Source organism: Corvus brachyrhynchos, unplaced genomic scaffold (assembly GCF_000691975.1).
Source record: "Corvus brachyrhynchos isolate BGI_N302 unplaced genomic scaffold, ASM69197v1 scaffold162, whole genome shotgun sequence".
Lineage (NCBI taxonomy): Eukaryota > Metazoa > Chordata > Aves > Passeriformes > Corvidae > Corvus > Corvus brachyrhynchos.
In genome coordinates, this window is record NW_008236696.1 from 5,384,897 (window position 1) to 5,400,856 (window position 15,960).

Below are 15,960 nucleotides of genomic sequence, written 5' to 3' on the forward strand. Positions count from 1 at the left end.
GGGAAAACTCTTCACCCAAGTTTAGAAGTGGTTTACTCATTTTCTTAATCTGGGTCATGTTGACCAGTGATGACATTTTGTTCTTAAAGCCACACGGACAGTATGGATTTTGTGTGCTTCACAAAATGGGCACAGACCTGTGTGTACTTTCCATATGGTTCCTGTTACTTTAATATTTAGGAGCTGACCCGTGTAATGAAAGTCCTTTGTTGCCATTGTTTTGGGAACAAAATGTTGCAAGGCTGTTATATCAAAAGGGATCTATTCAAACTTATGTTTCTTTATATTATTTCATGGAAACAGAATCAAAGAAACAAACAGTTTAAATTCTTCAGGACAGTTTCAAGGATCTGGAAATTAGGGTTATATTTTTCTTATCAGTGGGAGAAATTAATGCCTGAATCTAATCTTCAACAACATGGGCTTTTCTGAAGACTGGACTTTAAACTTTCTGGGGTTTAGCTCCTGGGGGATCCAGGCAGTCTGCATCACTTTGGGCTAGTGACTTCTAAGGGATGCATAACAACAGCAGAGCTGGATGTCAGTGTATTTTTCGAAAAGTTTGATTGTGTTCTCTAGTTACTGAAGTGATGGTATTTGTGAGTTTTAAAGTTTGTTTTTTTCTAAAGATGTTTCAGAGGAAAAGTTTGCATTTTGACTTGTGTTTCTAAATCTTTCTTTTCTCTGATTCACTTAATTCCTTCTTGACAAAAAAATAACTGATGAAATAGCTTTTTTTTCTCTGTATTGCACATTTTTTTATAGGTTTCCTTTACAACTGTGATGAAAAGGTAAAGTGGAATTCTTACACTGTCATTTCAAGAAACATCAGAAAGCTGAGGAATGCCTCATCTCTTGCTCTTCTCAGTTTTAAATGGAATAACAAGAAGATGCTCTTAGCCCAACTGTTTTTCACTGGTACCAACTATCGGGCCTGTGATGACTTCTTTGTGAAAAATACCTCTTTTAATCATGAACACTCTGAATATTTGGTCTTCCCACATTTTTTAGAAGGAGCATTGTACAGCAAATTATAATGTACCTCAGTTCTTCAAAAATACAGATGAAGAATGTGTGCATGTTTCAAGCCCAGCTACAGTTTTGGAAAAAAACCAGAAAACGTACATGTAAGGCCAGGTTGGATGGAGCCCTGATCAGCCTGGTCTTGTGGAATCCCCCATGGCAGGGGGATTGGAACAAGATGATCTTTAAGGTCCCTTCTAACTATAACCATTCTATGATTATGAAATAATATTTTGTGGGGGAAAATAAATTAACCTGACAGAACAACTTCAGGTGACCAACGGGGTGGTGAACATAGAGAAAAACCAGAGTCTTTTTTTCAGGTGGGACATACCTCAAGAACCATCAAAATACCCTGGAGTAGAAAAAGTCCAAGCTCATATCTGACACTGCCAGTCCTGCTGCTGAGCACTTTACCTTGGGCCCTCTATGGAACCAAGCAGATGGTGGGTTCAAAGGAAAGATTTTTTTGCTGAGTTTTTCTTTAATGAACGCCAGAAATAAAAAAGACAAGACTTGAAAAGTTTTGAACTATCCTGTCAGACTGCTTTTGTAAATCTGTAAGAGTGTGTTTTATGGAAGATCTGCCCTCACTGCAAGAAATCTGAAGTTCAAGAGATTTTTCTTAATTTATGTTTGAAAGTGTTTCTTATTCAAGCAGGATTTTTAATGTTCTATTTTCCTCAATAAAGTAACATTGAAAGTTTTAAAATGGCTTTTATTAAAAAGGTGAAAAATGTCAATGATGTCGAGTTTGCGTTTGTTCTGTGGTAGCAAACATTACAGTGTTTTAGAACCCTGGGGTTTTCACTTAGTGGAAGGGAATAATTGGAAATATTTGCAAGGAGAATCACGTCTTTGATTAGTTTTATGTCCCAGAAATATGTAGTATTCTGCTTTTGATTTTAACTACATTCTGCCATAATTTCTGCTAGTTCCTGTTGAACTTCGAAAATTGAAAGGGTTTGGGATGCTTTCGGCTGAATTTTAAACTGTCAAAACCTTCCACATCTGTTGATGTGGAAAAAGAACAAAAGAAAACACCGTGAGTAATAAATCTCTACTGTGCCTACTAAAACAACTGTTGACATCTTAGTTTATTTTCTTAATTTCTTGAAAAGCTGTTCCTTTCTCTTCAAATAGGAAATTATTGGATCATACAAGAATCCTTCTAAACAGAAGGAAAGGTTTGTGAAAGTGCATGGACCCGAGTTGTGATGATACTGAGGAAGCAAAAAAAAAAGTAAGGATTTCTAAATGGGCCATGGTTATGAGAGGCCCCACACTATGCTGGTTTCTGTGTGTGTGAAGCTTATGCTACACTATATAATGCTTTGTGGGAGAGTGAAAAGCAAAGGAATCAACACTGTGTGTGTGTACACTGTTACCTCCCGTGAGAAGATGTAAGAAAAGACCTGTGGACTTGGAAGAGTAACATCTTACTGAAGAAAATTTTATTCAAGCATGCTTACTGAACAGTTGTGCCATTTTAAGAGTGTGATACCTGACAGAGCACATATGCAGGAAACTACTTGATACGGGCCACTTCTCTAAAATCCTACAGCTAATCCACTGCTACTGTAAGTGTGAAAATACATTTTTTTTTTGGAAATATTGTGTGTTTGTATATGCTAAAGACTTAAGTATGTGAGCTTTGGCAAGTCCACTTATTTTCATTTCAGAAAGTTCAGTAGATGAGGTCAGACCTCCTAAATAAAAACACTATTCATTTGCTGTGTTGAGCTACCTACATTTGAATATGATTGAGATAGTGAAATGTGTTTTCAAAGGATCTGCAGTTATGAACAGGTTGAAGTCTCAGCATTGTAGTGTGTTGCAGACTAGCGTGGAATAGCGCAGAGTTTATATGGATGTGGCTGCAGTATTGCACCCAAAATGTACTCCAGATTGATTTCCTTCACTCCCTCAGGGAGCTGGAATGTAAATGCCCGAAGGAGGCTGGTAAAGAAGATGAACAGTTCAACTCGTGCCATCTGTTCCCCTAGACATACCCGGTGCCCTGCAGACGAAAACCAAGAGAGTTGGTTGAGTCAAGTTAAATTCTGTAAAAGAATTTCACATGAATTTCTACTGAGCTCCATAAATTCTGTTCATGTAAGATAATTATTTTCTATTTCCTTCTGTAAGGAGAGGAGATGCTTTTGGAGGAGGGAGGGAAGCATTTAACTGAGAAACTGTGCATCTCTGTCAAGTGTTTGATTTGGTGTTTTGTTTGGGTTTGCTTGGGTTTTTTCACCCCTGGAGCATGTATGGGATTCTCCGTTCCCGTTGTTGGTTCTTACTCTGTGAGGGCCATGAATTGCTTCTCAGCTAAGTCAGATTTTAAAAATTTGGATTCCATACACTTTAGAGTCTTGTTTCGGTTGTTGAGAAGGGAGGGGCTGGAGCATTGTGGGATGTGGTTCTGAAGCCAAGGAGAAGGATGGAATCAGGATTTCTTGAACAGAAATTTAGAAGGGTGTATTGGGTCCTTGTAGCCCTAGCACTGTCTGGAGCAGATGTGTGAGCTAAGGGAGTGAAATATGCAGTGATACATAGACTCAGTGACGCATTTTGGCATATTGTTTTCATGGGTTATTCCAGCATATCTATGTATTCCAGACTAAAAAAAAAAAAAGAGCTAGATATTCAGAATATATAAATAATCTGATTACATAATCAGAAAACAACCAGAGCAAATTAAAGACATAGTCCTATTTCAGGGTTGAAATGGGAGCCCAAATTAGCTGTCTCAATTAATGGTCATTTGGTGAGTGAAAGAGGTAAGATGATAAATACCTGTTCTGCAAAGATGATTTTAGGATTTACAGGCAATTTAGGCAAATTGTTTTCAAATCTGGATTTACCACATTTAATCTGTGTGTTACTCAGTGTGCTCTTTGCTTTTTCTCTGCTAGAAGTGTGTAATAGTGTAATGTCACAGTAACACAAAAAAAGCCTCAGCTGTTTCCCAGTGGTTTTATTGGGAAATTTTTGGTAATGATACCAGTTTCCTGTTTTGTGTTGCTTTTTTTCCCACAATCTTTGTACTGGGGAAACTGGTAAACTAGAGAAACTTGCTAGAATTGTTTTATACTGTTTTTTTACTCTTTTTTTCTTTTTTTCCCTTGCCATATCTTTGAATCCCTGTGTTTTACACTGTAAGTTAGCTAAGTTGTACATTGTAATATGCTTTTGAAAAGTTACAATTTTTTTGGTTGCCAAATAATATTCTACTGAAAATACTGGATTTTGCTAGTTTTCTACAGATACAAGAAAACCTGGTGCTAGACTACTGAGGTAGGATTTAGGAGACTGAGGTTTCATTTCCTACTTCTTCACAGATTTTTTTCTGTGTATTTTGAAAAATCACATTACTTTTGTCATTGGCCTTTCTGTTTGTAAGGTGAAAATAAATCAATTTCCTGATTTAAGGGAATTACCTTGATTTAACAGGGAACTACCTTGATTTAACACATTAGGAGATACAAAGCTCAGATACCTTTATGGTAGGAAGCCTATGTATGCTGAGGAAAGAGCATTGTGTCTCCCAGCCATACTTATCCTCTGTTTGAATATATGAAAAATACAAATGCACAACAATATTTGTGGATCTTACAGTAGAAGACCTGACTTTAAATCTTTGTGTCAAATACATTTTTATAAATGTATGTTTTTAAAATCTTAGAACTTAGAAATAGTGTTTTTAACCTTGCAGCAAAACACAGCGAACAGGAATATTCAAGGTCAGGGTGTTACCTGCTGAGAAAGGTAAGAATGCCTCTTTGTTCACAAAGTTGCCATCTAAATCAAGGAAATGATCTGGGTTGAACTTCCAAGGGGTTGCCCAGTGCTCAGTATCGTACACCACAGAGTGCAGATTTGGCAACACAAGTGTGCCCTGCAAGAAACAGCAGAGATCTTGTTTCCCATGCGTGCTTGATTCTTTTTTTTTAGATTTTCCTTCTATGTCATATAAATGCTAAATTTTAACAGCTCAAAGATTTAAGAAACAGGAGGGTCTCCTCTGTACCTTTTTAATGTGAAAACCCAGCAGAGTTGTACTCCTCAGGCACTGTCGAGGGACCCCAACGGAGGTGACGTTGCTGTAGCGCAAAGCCTCGTGAATCACAGCATTCCTGTAGAGCAGCGTCTTACGGTCTTCATAGCTGATGACATGGGAGGGTTCCAGAACAGCCTCTATCTCTCTTTGAACCTTTTCTGCAGAGAAATGAAAATATCTTTTTTTCCCCCCTGCTTTTTCCCCCCATTTTTTTCCAGCAGATTTTTGTATGAGAATGTTCTGTAGGAGGGAAATAAATTATGTTGCTATGAAATGCATTGGCGTGGGGTTTGACTGCTGTGTAGGTTTCAGTTGAGCAAGTGCATCTCCCCAAAGCATAGGATGATGTCTCATTTAAGACAGATCCTACTTGGTGATGAGGGTAGTACAGTTCTGTGTTTCAAAAAATGGATTAAAATTTGAAATGGCAGGTATAATTTCCATTGTTTATAAGTATGCATCAGATCAGGTATCTTTAAAAAACCTTTCCACTTTGAAGGTTAGGAGGAGGCTAGGTTGCATATGAAAGGTCTTTAACTTGTTGTTCTGTCTTGCCAACCCCTTCTAGTGAGGTAAAACAGTGGCTACTACTAATTTCTGCTAGTTTTGCTGGTGAACCAGACAGGGAAGCACCTGTTTGTTTCATTTATTGACCTTCCATTTTCTAGATCTTAACTGCTGATGTACAGCATCCTGTATATCGTGATGTACATCATTTGTGTGCACAACTGAGGGATTTTTTGATGTCTTGCAAGTGGTTGAGCTAATTACACTGATGATGTTCATTATGATGTTGAATGGAGTTCTCTTTGATAGTGTTTTTGCTCACCTTGTATTTCTGGGTATTGTACCATGTAGAGCAGTGCCCAGAGAAGGGTTGTGCTTGTTGTTTCTGTCCCTCCCAGCAAAAGATCAACCACAGTCTGAACCATATTGTCTTTATTGAATGTAGAAGTAGGGTCGTCCTTGGTCTGTAGGGTATATTCACAAGAGGACTATGAAATGGATAATTTCAGACATTTCATCAGTCACATAGAAACTGTCATCGTTTGATGAAAACAGTGAGCAACCCACCAAAACAAACACCTTCACTGCTACACAAATAAAGTGTGCATGTAAAAATCCTTTGGCAGTTACTGAAACAGCAGGTGTTTGTGGTAGGCATTGAAGCCAAGGAAGGGAGAATGTGATAAACAGATACTTACTTTTGTTATTTGAGCCAGGTAGAAGTCAATGAGATCCTGTGGATCACCTGTGTTCTGTCTCTCATGAGCCTGGACCTCCTTCGTGACTAAACTGTGCATGAAGTCGTTGTATGCGAACACTTCCTGGTGAGGCCCTGGGAGACAGTGCATGAGCCATGGGAAAGCATCGTATAGCTGAGGTGTTAAACAGAAAGCAAGGAATGTGAGATCCCAGTTCTGATTCCCTGATAATTGTGAAGTCACTGCAACAAATGGGCAACCAAATTGGGATGAGGGGCAATAGACACAAGTAAAAGAGATTAAATACTGGGAATGTTATTATATTTTACTTTTTGGATCGTTACCTAATAATGTATTACCTGATAATGTAACAGGGGTTCTGAAAATGGGTGGGTAATTGAGTGCTGAATCTGACTCACAAACAGATTTTCTCAACCTTGAATTTTTTACTGTAATTTTTTTAGGCCTCCCTGTATGAAGAACCTGATAGTCTTTTAGAATGCCAGTGTGCCAAAATCTGCACAATTTAAGCAATAGCTAGGGTTTCAAGAACTTAAAAAATATTCTTGATGTGATGAAGTTGTAACCTGTATCTTACAGGAAGGTCAGAATAACTCAGATCTTGATATTAATATGAATTACATGAGAAGCAAGATATCTTTTCAAAAGAACATAAACTTGAAGACTTAGTTCTTATTAACTGCATTTCTGGATTTGCAAGACTAAATGAAAGTTAAATTTTAGAAGTTGCTTTCATTTTGAGAACTAAGAAATGCACAGTGTTCTGCAAATGACTTCTCATTGGAAATCTGTGAAAATCACTGATGATCTAGAATTTTAACTTTAGGACATGAGTTACAGACATAAAGAAGGATTAGAAGCCAATAATGACATATAGAAGGTGTGTATTGATTTATTACTTCACTGTAGCTTGTAGAACAATGGTACATTTGGAAACGGAAATGTTTGTGAATAATTGTCACTGACTTTTAATTTGTTTTGACTTGTCAAGTGCAAATGCACCTTAAGGAACAAGAACAAGAAAATTAGGTTCTTACCCTGCCCCAGATAGTACCTTGAAAATAGATCACAAAATAAATAGCTTTGATGAGTTTGCTGAAAGATTCATCCTCACTGGAGAAGCGATGACCAAAAACAACAGCGCAAATGATATTTGCAATTGCACGGACGATGGAAGTGTGGGGGTCAAAAGGTTTGCCTGTGAATATGGGAGGTGCTGTGAGAACTTCTGAATAGACTACAACAAGAAAAACGAGGATGACTTTTTTTTTAATGGTTAAAACAGTGGGGGATCAGACTACTTTTAGATAAATTTCATGTAAATGAAGCCTGGTTTAATACATATTAACTGCATGAATTGTAAGTGCAGGGAATCTTAATTTTCAATCTGCTCTTTACTCTTGTAAAACACAGTGATTATCAGTTTTGAGAAGACAAACATAAAGTCTCTTTTCCTTTCTCTGACTTGTGGTCTGGGCTGTATGGAAACACAAACAATTAGTTAGAGCATATGCCTTCAAATATGGAGGTAGATATTTAAGTTTGGCAGTTAAAAACAAAACCAAAAAACCACCCCCCTCCCCCCCCACCCTCTCCCCACCAACCGCCAAAAATATTTTAGAGTTTTATTTTCTTAGTTTTGCTGAAATGACTTGTCTCTTTTTGGTTTTCAAGTAGCAACTTAACAATCCAACCACATATGTATTTTTTTCCCACAGACTGAAAAGGCAAAGCTCATATAATAGGGTGGAAAACATCTGCCATTGAAAAGGATTAAATCCAGAAAAAAATAAATTGAGTACACATTTCAATGGCAAGGACAACTTTTGAAGTATACTCCTATGGAAAATGCATCCCTGACTTCAGTCCGATGCTCTTGGTTGTTCTTGGAAAGAGTAAATACATTTATTGAGTTTAAAATTGAGAAAAGATTGCATGGTAGGTGAAGATTTGGGCTGTACAGGAGGGACTCAGAGTATCTGGTTTTTTTCCTCTCCTACATTTTAAAGATGTGTGAATGTGTTGCTCTCGGAAAAGAGATGGGCCTAGTCCAAGGAGAGTTGGAGAGAGACCTCAGGCAACCTTTCTGTGTTTTCACATCAGTATGGAAAACGATGTGGATGAGGGATTTGGCTGCTCAGAATATTTATATTTAATTGCTTTATTTTGGCAGCTTGCTAAAATTCTATTGGTTTCTATTTCATCTAAATCTTAAAAAGAAGTTTAGCTGGATAACTGAATGATACATTCCTTGTGCTGGGGTTATTTCTCTGCCAAATCCTAAAAGTCTGCTGTCCTAGAATGACTTGTAGCAGGTCACACATTGTGTATTTTAAGGAGGGTTTTTCTATACTCCTTGAGTATAAGAATTATTACCAGCTGTGTTGATAATAAACATTTTTTAAACTCTCCTTATTTAAAAAAAACAATTTTATACTACCCACTGTGCAGACAAAACATTTTTTGTAAAGAATGCAGTTAAGAAGCCAGTGAAAGTTCTACTAATATCAAAAATATCTATATTACTTGTAAAAATGTATTGTGAAACTTTTACCACCCTTAATATTTCAGGAAGAGCTCTAAGTGTTGTTCTTCTAGTGAATTTACCTTTTGTGTTTGCAAAGATGTCCACAAGGTGACAGGCCTCTGTTTGAATTTGACGCTCCAAATTGTTCTTACCGTGTGCCAGGCTTCTTATAATTGTCATGCCAAAGCGTCTCTGTTGTTTCCAGGTGTGGCCATTTGTCAGGAAAATACCTGAAAAACACAGAAACACTTAGTTCATTGCTGGGAAGGGAAATCCTTTCACTTCAGAAGGCAAATTTTGATTTAGATTAGGTTATATTTCACTGACAAGATAAAATGATTTTAGAAGCTGGGATTTGGTTTCTGAGGACTTTATGACCTCGGGCTGCTCATAAATGTGTCCTTGGAAACTGAGTGAGTTTTGGTAAGGACAGAACAGCTTTGTTTATAGATATCTTCTACATGAACAGTCCTTTGGTTTAGAAATGATACAATTGAAGGGCAACTTCTCCAGGCAAGTATTCCTTTGGATCTATCGGGAAGGAAAAAGACTGAGTGATGTGCTTTATACAACAAGAAATTTTTGGTTTTTCCTTAACATGCTTAGCTCTGCATGAAACATTTTTGCAATGAAAGCCCAGTTATGCCCTGCTACAGCAGTAGCTGATGGGTGTGCACGGGAAAACCTCTTCCTTCTTTACACCTTGCTCCTGCCTCAGTCTTGTGTAACATCTTATACCTTTCTCGCCCATCATATCTCTGTAGAAAGGGGTGAGAGGTCTTCCAGAAACTTCTTCTGAGTGGGTGACGATGCCATCTTTTACTGCTTTGTATCCATTCAGTACAACCAGAGGTGTCTGTCCCATCCACAGAGTGTAGATGTTTCCATAGATGTTGGTTAACTGAAGAGTTGATAACAGGAAATTCATAATTATAAACCAGGGGAAGCATGCACTCAAATATCAATTTATTTAAGGGTTTTCTATTGTTGTAACTAAATCCCTTTGTCGGCATGAAATTGAATTGCGTGTTTCAGAAAAAAAAAGTCTTTCTGTTCTTAGTGTGCTTTGGGAGCAGAACATAATTGCTCTTTATGGAATAGATGCTAAGGACATCTCTCAGAAGAACACCTCTGGAAATTTCACTGCAAGAAAAACAGCAGGTTACTCTGTCTGCTCTGAATCAAAGAACAAATGAATACAAGCAAAATCCCCGAGCTTTTCTCTTTATTTTAATAATGAGCCAAAATGCTAACTTAGAAAGAAAGCAAAGAAATGTTCTTGCATTCTTTTCTATAGCTTCCACAGGATTTTTCTTATTTTCCTCTGTTGTCATTCATCATATCATGCTTATATTTTTCCTTGCAATAGTGGGAAGCAAGTTCCTTACTTTTTAAAAATAATTTTGATTGATTTATAAAGCAGTCGTGCTGTGAACATAACAGCAATCAGATTTTCCTGCTTTGTTTTAGCAGTAACCTGTTTATGGCAGACAAAAAATCCTTTTACTGTGAAAACAAGGAAAAAAAAGAGTCTGTTTAGAGTATGTGTTTGGTCTTCTAATGGAGGTGTTCCAGTGACATTGGTGTCAGGCAAGGGGAGCTCTACTAGAAGTGGCTTACAGGGCTGGATATCAACACAGAAACAGAATGACACTGCCAAAGAAATACCATTCTGTGACAGTGCTCGTGAGAATGTAACCAAAAGAGAGAGGAAAATAGCAAGGACTAAAGCAATGTTGGGGTTTATTGCTCAGAAATATTTTTAATAATGCAGGGTCCTTAGAGTCTTTGAAACTGGCTGGTAATCAAGCTTAAGGTTTAAAAACTAGCATTTTAGGCTGTTCCAATGCAAGGTACAATTTAAGTTAAAATAGATTCAGACTGATTTTCAACCATAGAGATTAAATAAATACCTTACTGAGAGTTTCTCGGCGAAGTTTGAAGTCCAGCAGCCACAAATTTCCGATGATGGGGAGAGGAACTGGTCCTGGAGGAAGCTGGGTACGCATCCATTGCAGCTTTAGGAGCTGCAAAATCAGGAGACATACTACCAGAGCTATAAAAATCTCAGTAATCCCCAACATTTTATCAAAATTTGAACTTGTCATTGGGTTTTGGCTTTTCTTGGTCTTGTCTTTTTTTTTTTGTATGACTTCTTCTGAAAATTTGGATTTGTGGAGATGTGTTTCTTCTACTGAATCCAAACTCTTTCTGAGGATATACCTCCTGTAGCCATCTCTCTCTGACAATCTACAGTTTTCCCAAGCTGAAGTCCTTAGAAAACCAAACTATGTGATCCTTTTTAGTCTGCCAAGCCACACCCACTCTTTTTTTATGATCTGTAATTGTGATCTGTCTCTTTTTTCACTTAGACTTTCGTTTCCTTTTTAGTCTTGATACTGGGTCAAAGTGCCAATTATTGAACAGTTATCCTAGGTTATCAAGAGTTTTGCATAATGGTAACAGCTCAGGCAGTTTCATGTAGTTGAACATTGAAATGCATTAGTTATTGTCATTCTGAAATACTACAGTTATTGTACGGTTTCTTTGTAGAAGAAGAAGAAACATCTACACAATACCCGAGGACTCTGAGGTGTAAAAGAATGAATTCATACATCATAAAGCTAAATCATTGTCTTTAAAAAGAAAAACAAAAGATAATTTAATAATTTGGAGAGTATCTTGTTTCCCCTTTTATCAGATTCTAGGTTAAATTATATTAGGTGAACACTAGTGAGAGTGTCTTTTTCTATCCATCAGATTGTTTGACTTGTATTTTCTGATTTTTTAAAAAAAACTTAATTTTATGCTAAGTTTTAAAATCTTCTGGTGCAAATTTTGGAGGTGAAACAATGCACAGGTTCTATTTGATCTGTGGAAAAGAACAAATAAATGGAAGAAAGAGGCAAAACTTTTAATCCTTACTTTTTATTTTTGTGGACCCCGAAAGTTTATAGGAGAGGTTTGTACGGGTGTGTAGCAAGCTCTAACCTGACACTTAACCTTTCACACTTACTGATATATTACACAGTATTTTTCAATAACTTGTTCAAGAATCCGGCTAATGCTGTCTGCGAGTATAAATTGGAGATTAAGGAAATCCATACAATTGCACAAGTTGCCTGTTTCAAAATTTTATCATAATTTCTCTGAGCAGGCTTGCTGAATTTTTCAGTCTGCCCTTTTCAGCTCAAAAAGTTTCTGCAAAATCAAGATTATTGATTGGAATCAATGTCGGTTATGATCCTGAAATATAAAGGTTTAATGCTGTGCACGGGCTTCTTAAGAACTGAATTAAACTTCAAGAAATCGAGAGTTACAGGTGTGGACACTCATTTCAGCTAGCTTTCTAATGAGTTCAATTTTTTTGTGTGTGGGAGTTAGTAAAAGAAACGTGTTAAATACAACCTTGCATTGTTCAGTCTTGAAAAAAAAAAGGTGTAGATGAGAATTTGTTGGTTTGGTTTGGTTTTTTTTTTTTCCTCTAGTGGATTGTAATAACTTCAGGTTCTGACAGGAAGCCCAGGGGCAGTTTTGGGGGCTGCAGAGCAGCAGTGACATTGCAGCATTTTCTTGCCTTACTTTCCTGAGCAGCCACCACTTGACTTCTCTGTGCAGTTCCATGCACCTCTTCTTCTTTAGTGTGCTGCATGTGTGGATGCTTTTGCAGGAAGCGTGGAAGTGGAGCAGCCATCAGAGGCCAAAGAGCAGGCCTGCATGCCTCTGTTATCTGTTTAGGTTTTTTGGGCAGAGAAATGGAAACAGAAAAAATTGATAAGCATCATTTCCAGCAGCATGTTTCTATGAATCTTACAGTTCAAGAGTTAAATAGACAAAAAATGGAGGGAAGTAGTTTGAAATTCGATAACTTCTATGGTTTTGTCAGCCAGTTCTGACAGTTCCATATGTATATCAAAAGTTGCAGTGTTACTGAATTTTGCTATTGAGCAGTCATTTATCCACCCATTTTTTCAGAGTTTGATGCTATTTGAGACTTTAAAATGAGTTACCTGATGAAAATATCTAAATAACTTCACTTGCTGTTTGTCTACATCACAACTTCATTTCTTCATATGTTTTATTTCTCGTCATTTCATTCAGCCAATCCTGCCTGGTTAAAAGGAAGTGAGTGCTGTTCTATTTCTTATTTGTGCACAGAATCACTTTTTAAATTTGCAAGTTTTTCAACAGTTAAAGACCCCTGAAAGCTGTTGATGCTCACATACCCATCAGTGAGGGTATGATTTATACACTTAAAATTACCAGAATTAAGATGAGTTAAGCCTTGAAGTTGCCTATTAATAACAGTGATTATGATGCAACTTAAGAAAAGAAAACAAAAAGGAAAAAAGGCTTAATGTGAGAGAAATCTGGGTCAAGCTGAGTAAGTCTGGACTCACCAAGAGGATTGGGCTGAGCCTGACCCTTTGAACTCTGTGGGGAGTGTGTTTTCCTGCTGCTAGGTGAGAGCTGTGGGCAAGCTGAAATACAGTGAAGCAAAGTCATTTCACAAAAGCTTGGGCTGGAGCTCACAAAGAGAGAAAAGGCAAGGAAGCTGTTTCAATACTGCATTTTTTAATATTTTCAGTATACGTGAGCAGTAGCTCTTCACATAAATCTTGCTCAAACTCCTCTGACACAAATACTATTGCAAGAGCTGCATCTCCAATTAAGATGACAGATATTGTTTGGTTGTTTTGAGTAGATGAGGAAACCTGCTTTTGTAATGAGGGTTTCAGGCCATAGGAGTGGGAAGCAAAGAAGAGCATCTTTAGGAAGGTGTGAAGCAAATGATGAATGTTCATGCTGGGGGTGGGAAGGGTTCCTGGCACACCTCTGCCCAGAGGGTGTGTCATCTGCTCTGGCAGAAAATCAGGGCTTGTTTTGTGTCTGTTGTAGGGACAGGCTCAGCAGGCATTGGAAAACACTGCCTGGTGTTCTTGCTGCCTGGCCTGGCCTCAAGCTAAACAGCAGAGGCAATCTAAGCAAGTTTTGGGGTTTGTTTGTGAGTTTGTTTTTTTCGTTGTTGTTTTTTCCCCCAGTGGAGACACTAATTTGGATTTTTCATCTTAGCTGTCCCTTCCTCCCCTGCATTGCCTGATCTTTCAAGAGCTTAATAACAGGAGCAGTTAACTGGTTGGAGGCATCAGAATTTTTCTGAGGGAAGAGAGTTACACTGACACTCTATGTCCAGGCAAGCACTGAGAGAGGGAGAATGTGGCTTAGAGCACAGCTGGAGTGAACACAGGACTGGGAAATGTGAGCAAAAGAAATTCCCATTCTGTGCTTCTGTTCAGTTCAGGAAAAGAGAACTTTGCTTACATGCATTATAAATAAAGTTGGGTGGGTTTTTTCCTCCAACTGTCACTGTTTTGTTGTGACTTGAAGATTGATGAACTCTTTAGGTTGCATAGACAAAGTACTGGAATGGGACTTGAAACTTCAAATTTTGTTCCTAGGTTTGTTCATAGCTTCTCTGTGACTCTCATGAACTTGCTTTATCTCTCTGAGGCTAATCAATCCTGAAGTTCACTTTTCCAAAGAGCTTGAAGGTTGACTAATGAAAGTCAAGTTGTAGATGGCAGGTATGACTGTTTCTGTTCTGTTCTTTCCCTGTATTTTCTTCCCGCTCCTCTGGTCTAAAATCTTCATTAGAAAATAGGGTTTTCTGAGCTGGCTAAACGTCTTCCATCTCTGCGAGGAGCTCTTGTGACAGTATTTGTCAGATAATAATGAGTAAGACTTGCATGGAGAGGTGCTGCTCATATCTAATGAAGGTATTAGAACCAAGAAAACTGATTTTCCCCAAAAGAACTTGCTTGCAGAAAGTGTCTTTGTAAACATCTGCCTCTACCTGCTTGATCTCACAACTACTTTATTAGTATTTTAGTCCTTAATTTGTGCACCAAAGTCCTACAATTCGTGTACATAGATGGAGTTCATTTAAATTCTATCACTCTGCATTACAATGAATTGTAACATCCATCACTTTCTCCTCCTGTTAGTAATACATAGTCATCCTAATCATCTGAAAGTAAAGCCAGTTGGTATATCTAATCTTATAGAGATTTACCAAGTTTTTGGCATCACTGACATGCAGTGAGAGCAGAACTAAAAAAGGCAAGAGCTCAAGCTATAAGGAAGGAAAGTGACTGCTGTAAACGTTCCTCTTTTTGTTTTCCCATGGTTTTTGTTGTTGTTTGTTTCGTTTGGGCTTTTTGGTTGGTTAGTTTTGCCTGTTTTGTTGTAGTGCAGTGCTATTTAGGTGAAAGCAATGCAGACCTTACACAGGTGCTGTGGTGCTGTATGCCCTGATGGTGAGGGTGCTACCAAGGCCTGGTGCCCTTTCAGTCTCCCTGGTTTGTGGAGAGCTGTGTAATCTTGGCAGTGCTCTGCACTCAGCTGCAGAGGAGCTCAACAGAAGCCAGAATTTCATCAGTTGACCACAACACATATCCATTTCTCACTGAAGTGTCAGGAAGAAGTAATTAATGTTGTACAGACAGTTTTACTTCTGGCATTTCCTAATGTTTGAGTATTTGCAGCCTCAGCATTCTTTTTGACAATTTTCCAGAGCAGTATCTGGTAGTCCAGATCCTGCACCCGGAATGTCAGAAGTTGTGGACAGAACAGAAAATTTGAGGTAAGACTTGTTTGAATGAATTTGCCAGGACAAAGGTTTAGAGATAGCCTAGGACCAACTCTTCCTTTCATGCAGGTTACTGTCCTGACTGATTCCTGAACACTGGAAGAAATTTCTGGAATCCAGCTCAGATTAATTACTGTGTGAGAAAGGATTTTTTTTTTTTTTTTTTTTTCCTTCTTTCTCCAGGGATGTGTTCTTGCCCTTGTCAACAGTGGTTGAGATGGGTGCCTTGAATGCTACTGAAGAACTTGGATGAATGAATAAAATGTGAAAAGAGCTTTCAAAATGTGCCTGATGTCGTTTCTGCCAGCTGATATGTAACACCAATGTATTATGCAAGTGGAGTTGCGAGGATGAGTTGAGTTATTTTTAGACTGCAAATATTGAGACAGAATGACAGCCCACAGGGATATCTCTGCTGTGAGAGGAGCAACAGCCTCAGAGAAAGCACAGGGCAAGACAGGAGAGATGTGGT

General features: G+C 38.0%; 2 protein-coding genes across 3 annotated transcripts in view; one reads left to right on the forward strand and one right to left on the reverse strand.

Moving 5' to 3' along the window:
• Nucleotides 1-1,769, forward strand: part of CAPN10 (calpain 10) — a 12,581-nt gene extending 10,812 nt beyond the window's left edge. Inside the window, exons 12-13 of one of the 2 annotated variants that reach the window (XM_017726992.1) lie at nt 766-791; nt 1,347-1,769. In XM_017726992.1, the coding sequence (XP_017582481.1) occupies nt 766-791; nt 1,347-1,410 (90 nt within the window). In that variant the 3' untranslated portion in view covers nt 1,411-1,769. The remainder of the gene's footprint in view (nt 1-765; nt 792-1,346) is intronic. The other variant, XM_017726994.1, reaches the window with a different exon arrangement.
• A 568-nt stretch (nt 1,770-2,337) lies between these two features.
• LOC103625133 (cytochrome P450 2J5) lies at nt 2,338-15,803 on the reverse strand. Its single transcript, XM_008644535.2, has 9 exons — nt 10,753-15,803; nt 9,578-9,740; nt 8,920-9,069; nt 7,350-7,510; nt 6,292-6,465; nt 5,916-6,057; nt 5,057-5,244; nt 4,783-4,924; nt 2,338-3,043 (listed from the first exon to the last, which is right to left on the reverse strand). Exons 1-9 carry the CDS (start codon nt 10,945-10,947, stop codon nt 2,865-2,867), a joined length of 1,494 nt encoding a protein of 497 aa, XP_008642757.2. The 5' UTR covers nt 10,948-15,803; the 3' UTR covers nt 2,338-2,864.
• Nucleotides 15,804-15,960: the final 157 nt, after the last annotated feature.

Excerpts from the sequence above, each read along its gene's own strand:
- LOC103625133 (XM_008644535.2), bottom strand. The coding sequence starts at position 10,947 with ATGACAAGTTCAAATTTTGATAAAATGTTGGGGATTACTGAGATTTTT. Across the intron at positions 6,466-7,349 it reads AAGGTACTATCTGGGGCAGG|CTATACGATGCTTTCCCATG; the intron begins GTAAGAACCTAA and ends TTAACACCTCAG. Across the intron at positions 5,245-5,915 it reads ACAATACCCAGAAATACAAG|AAAAGGTTCAAAGAGAGATA; the intron begins GTGAGCAAAAAC and ends ATTTCTCTGCAG.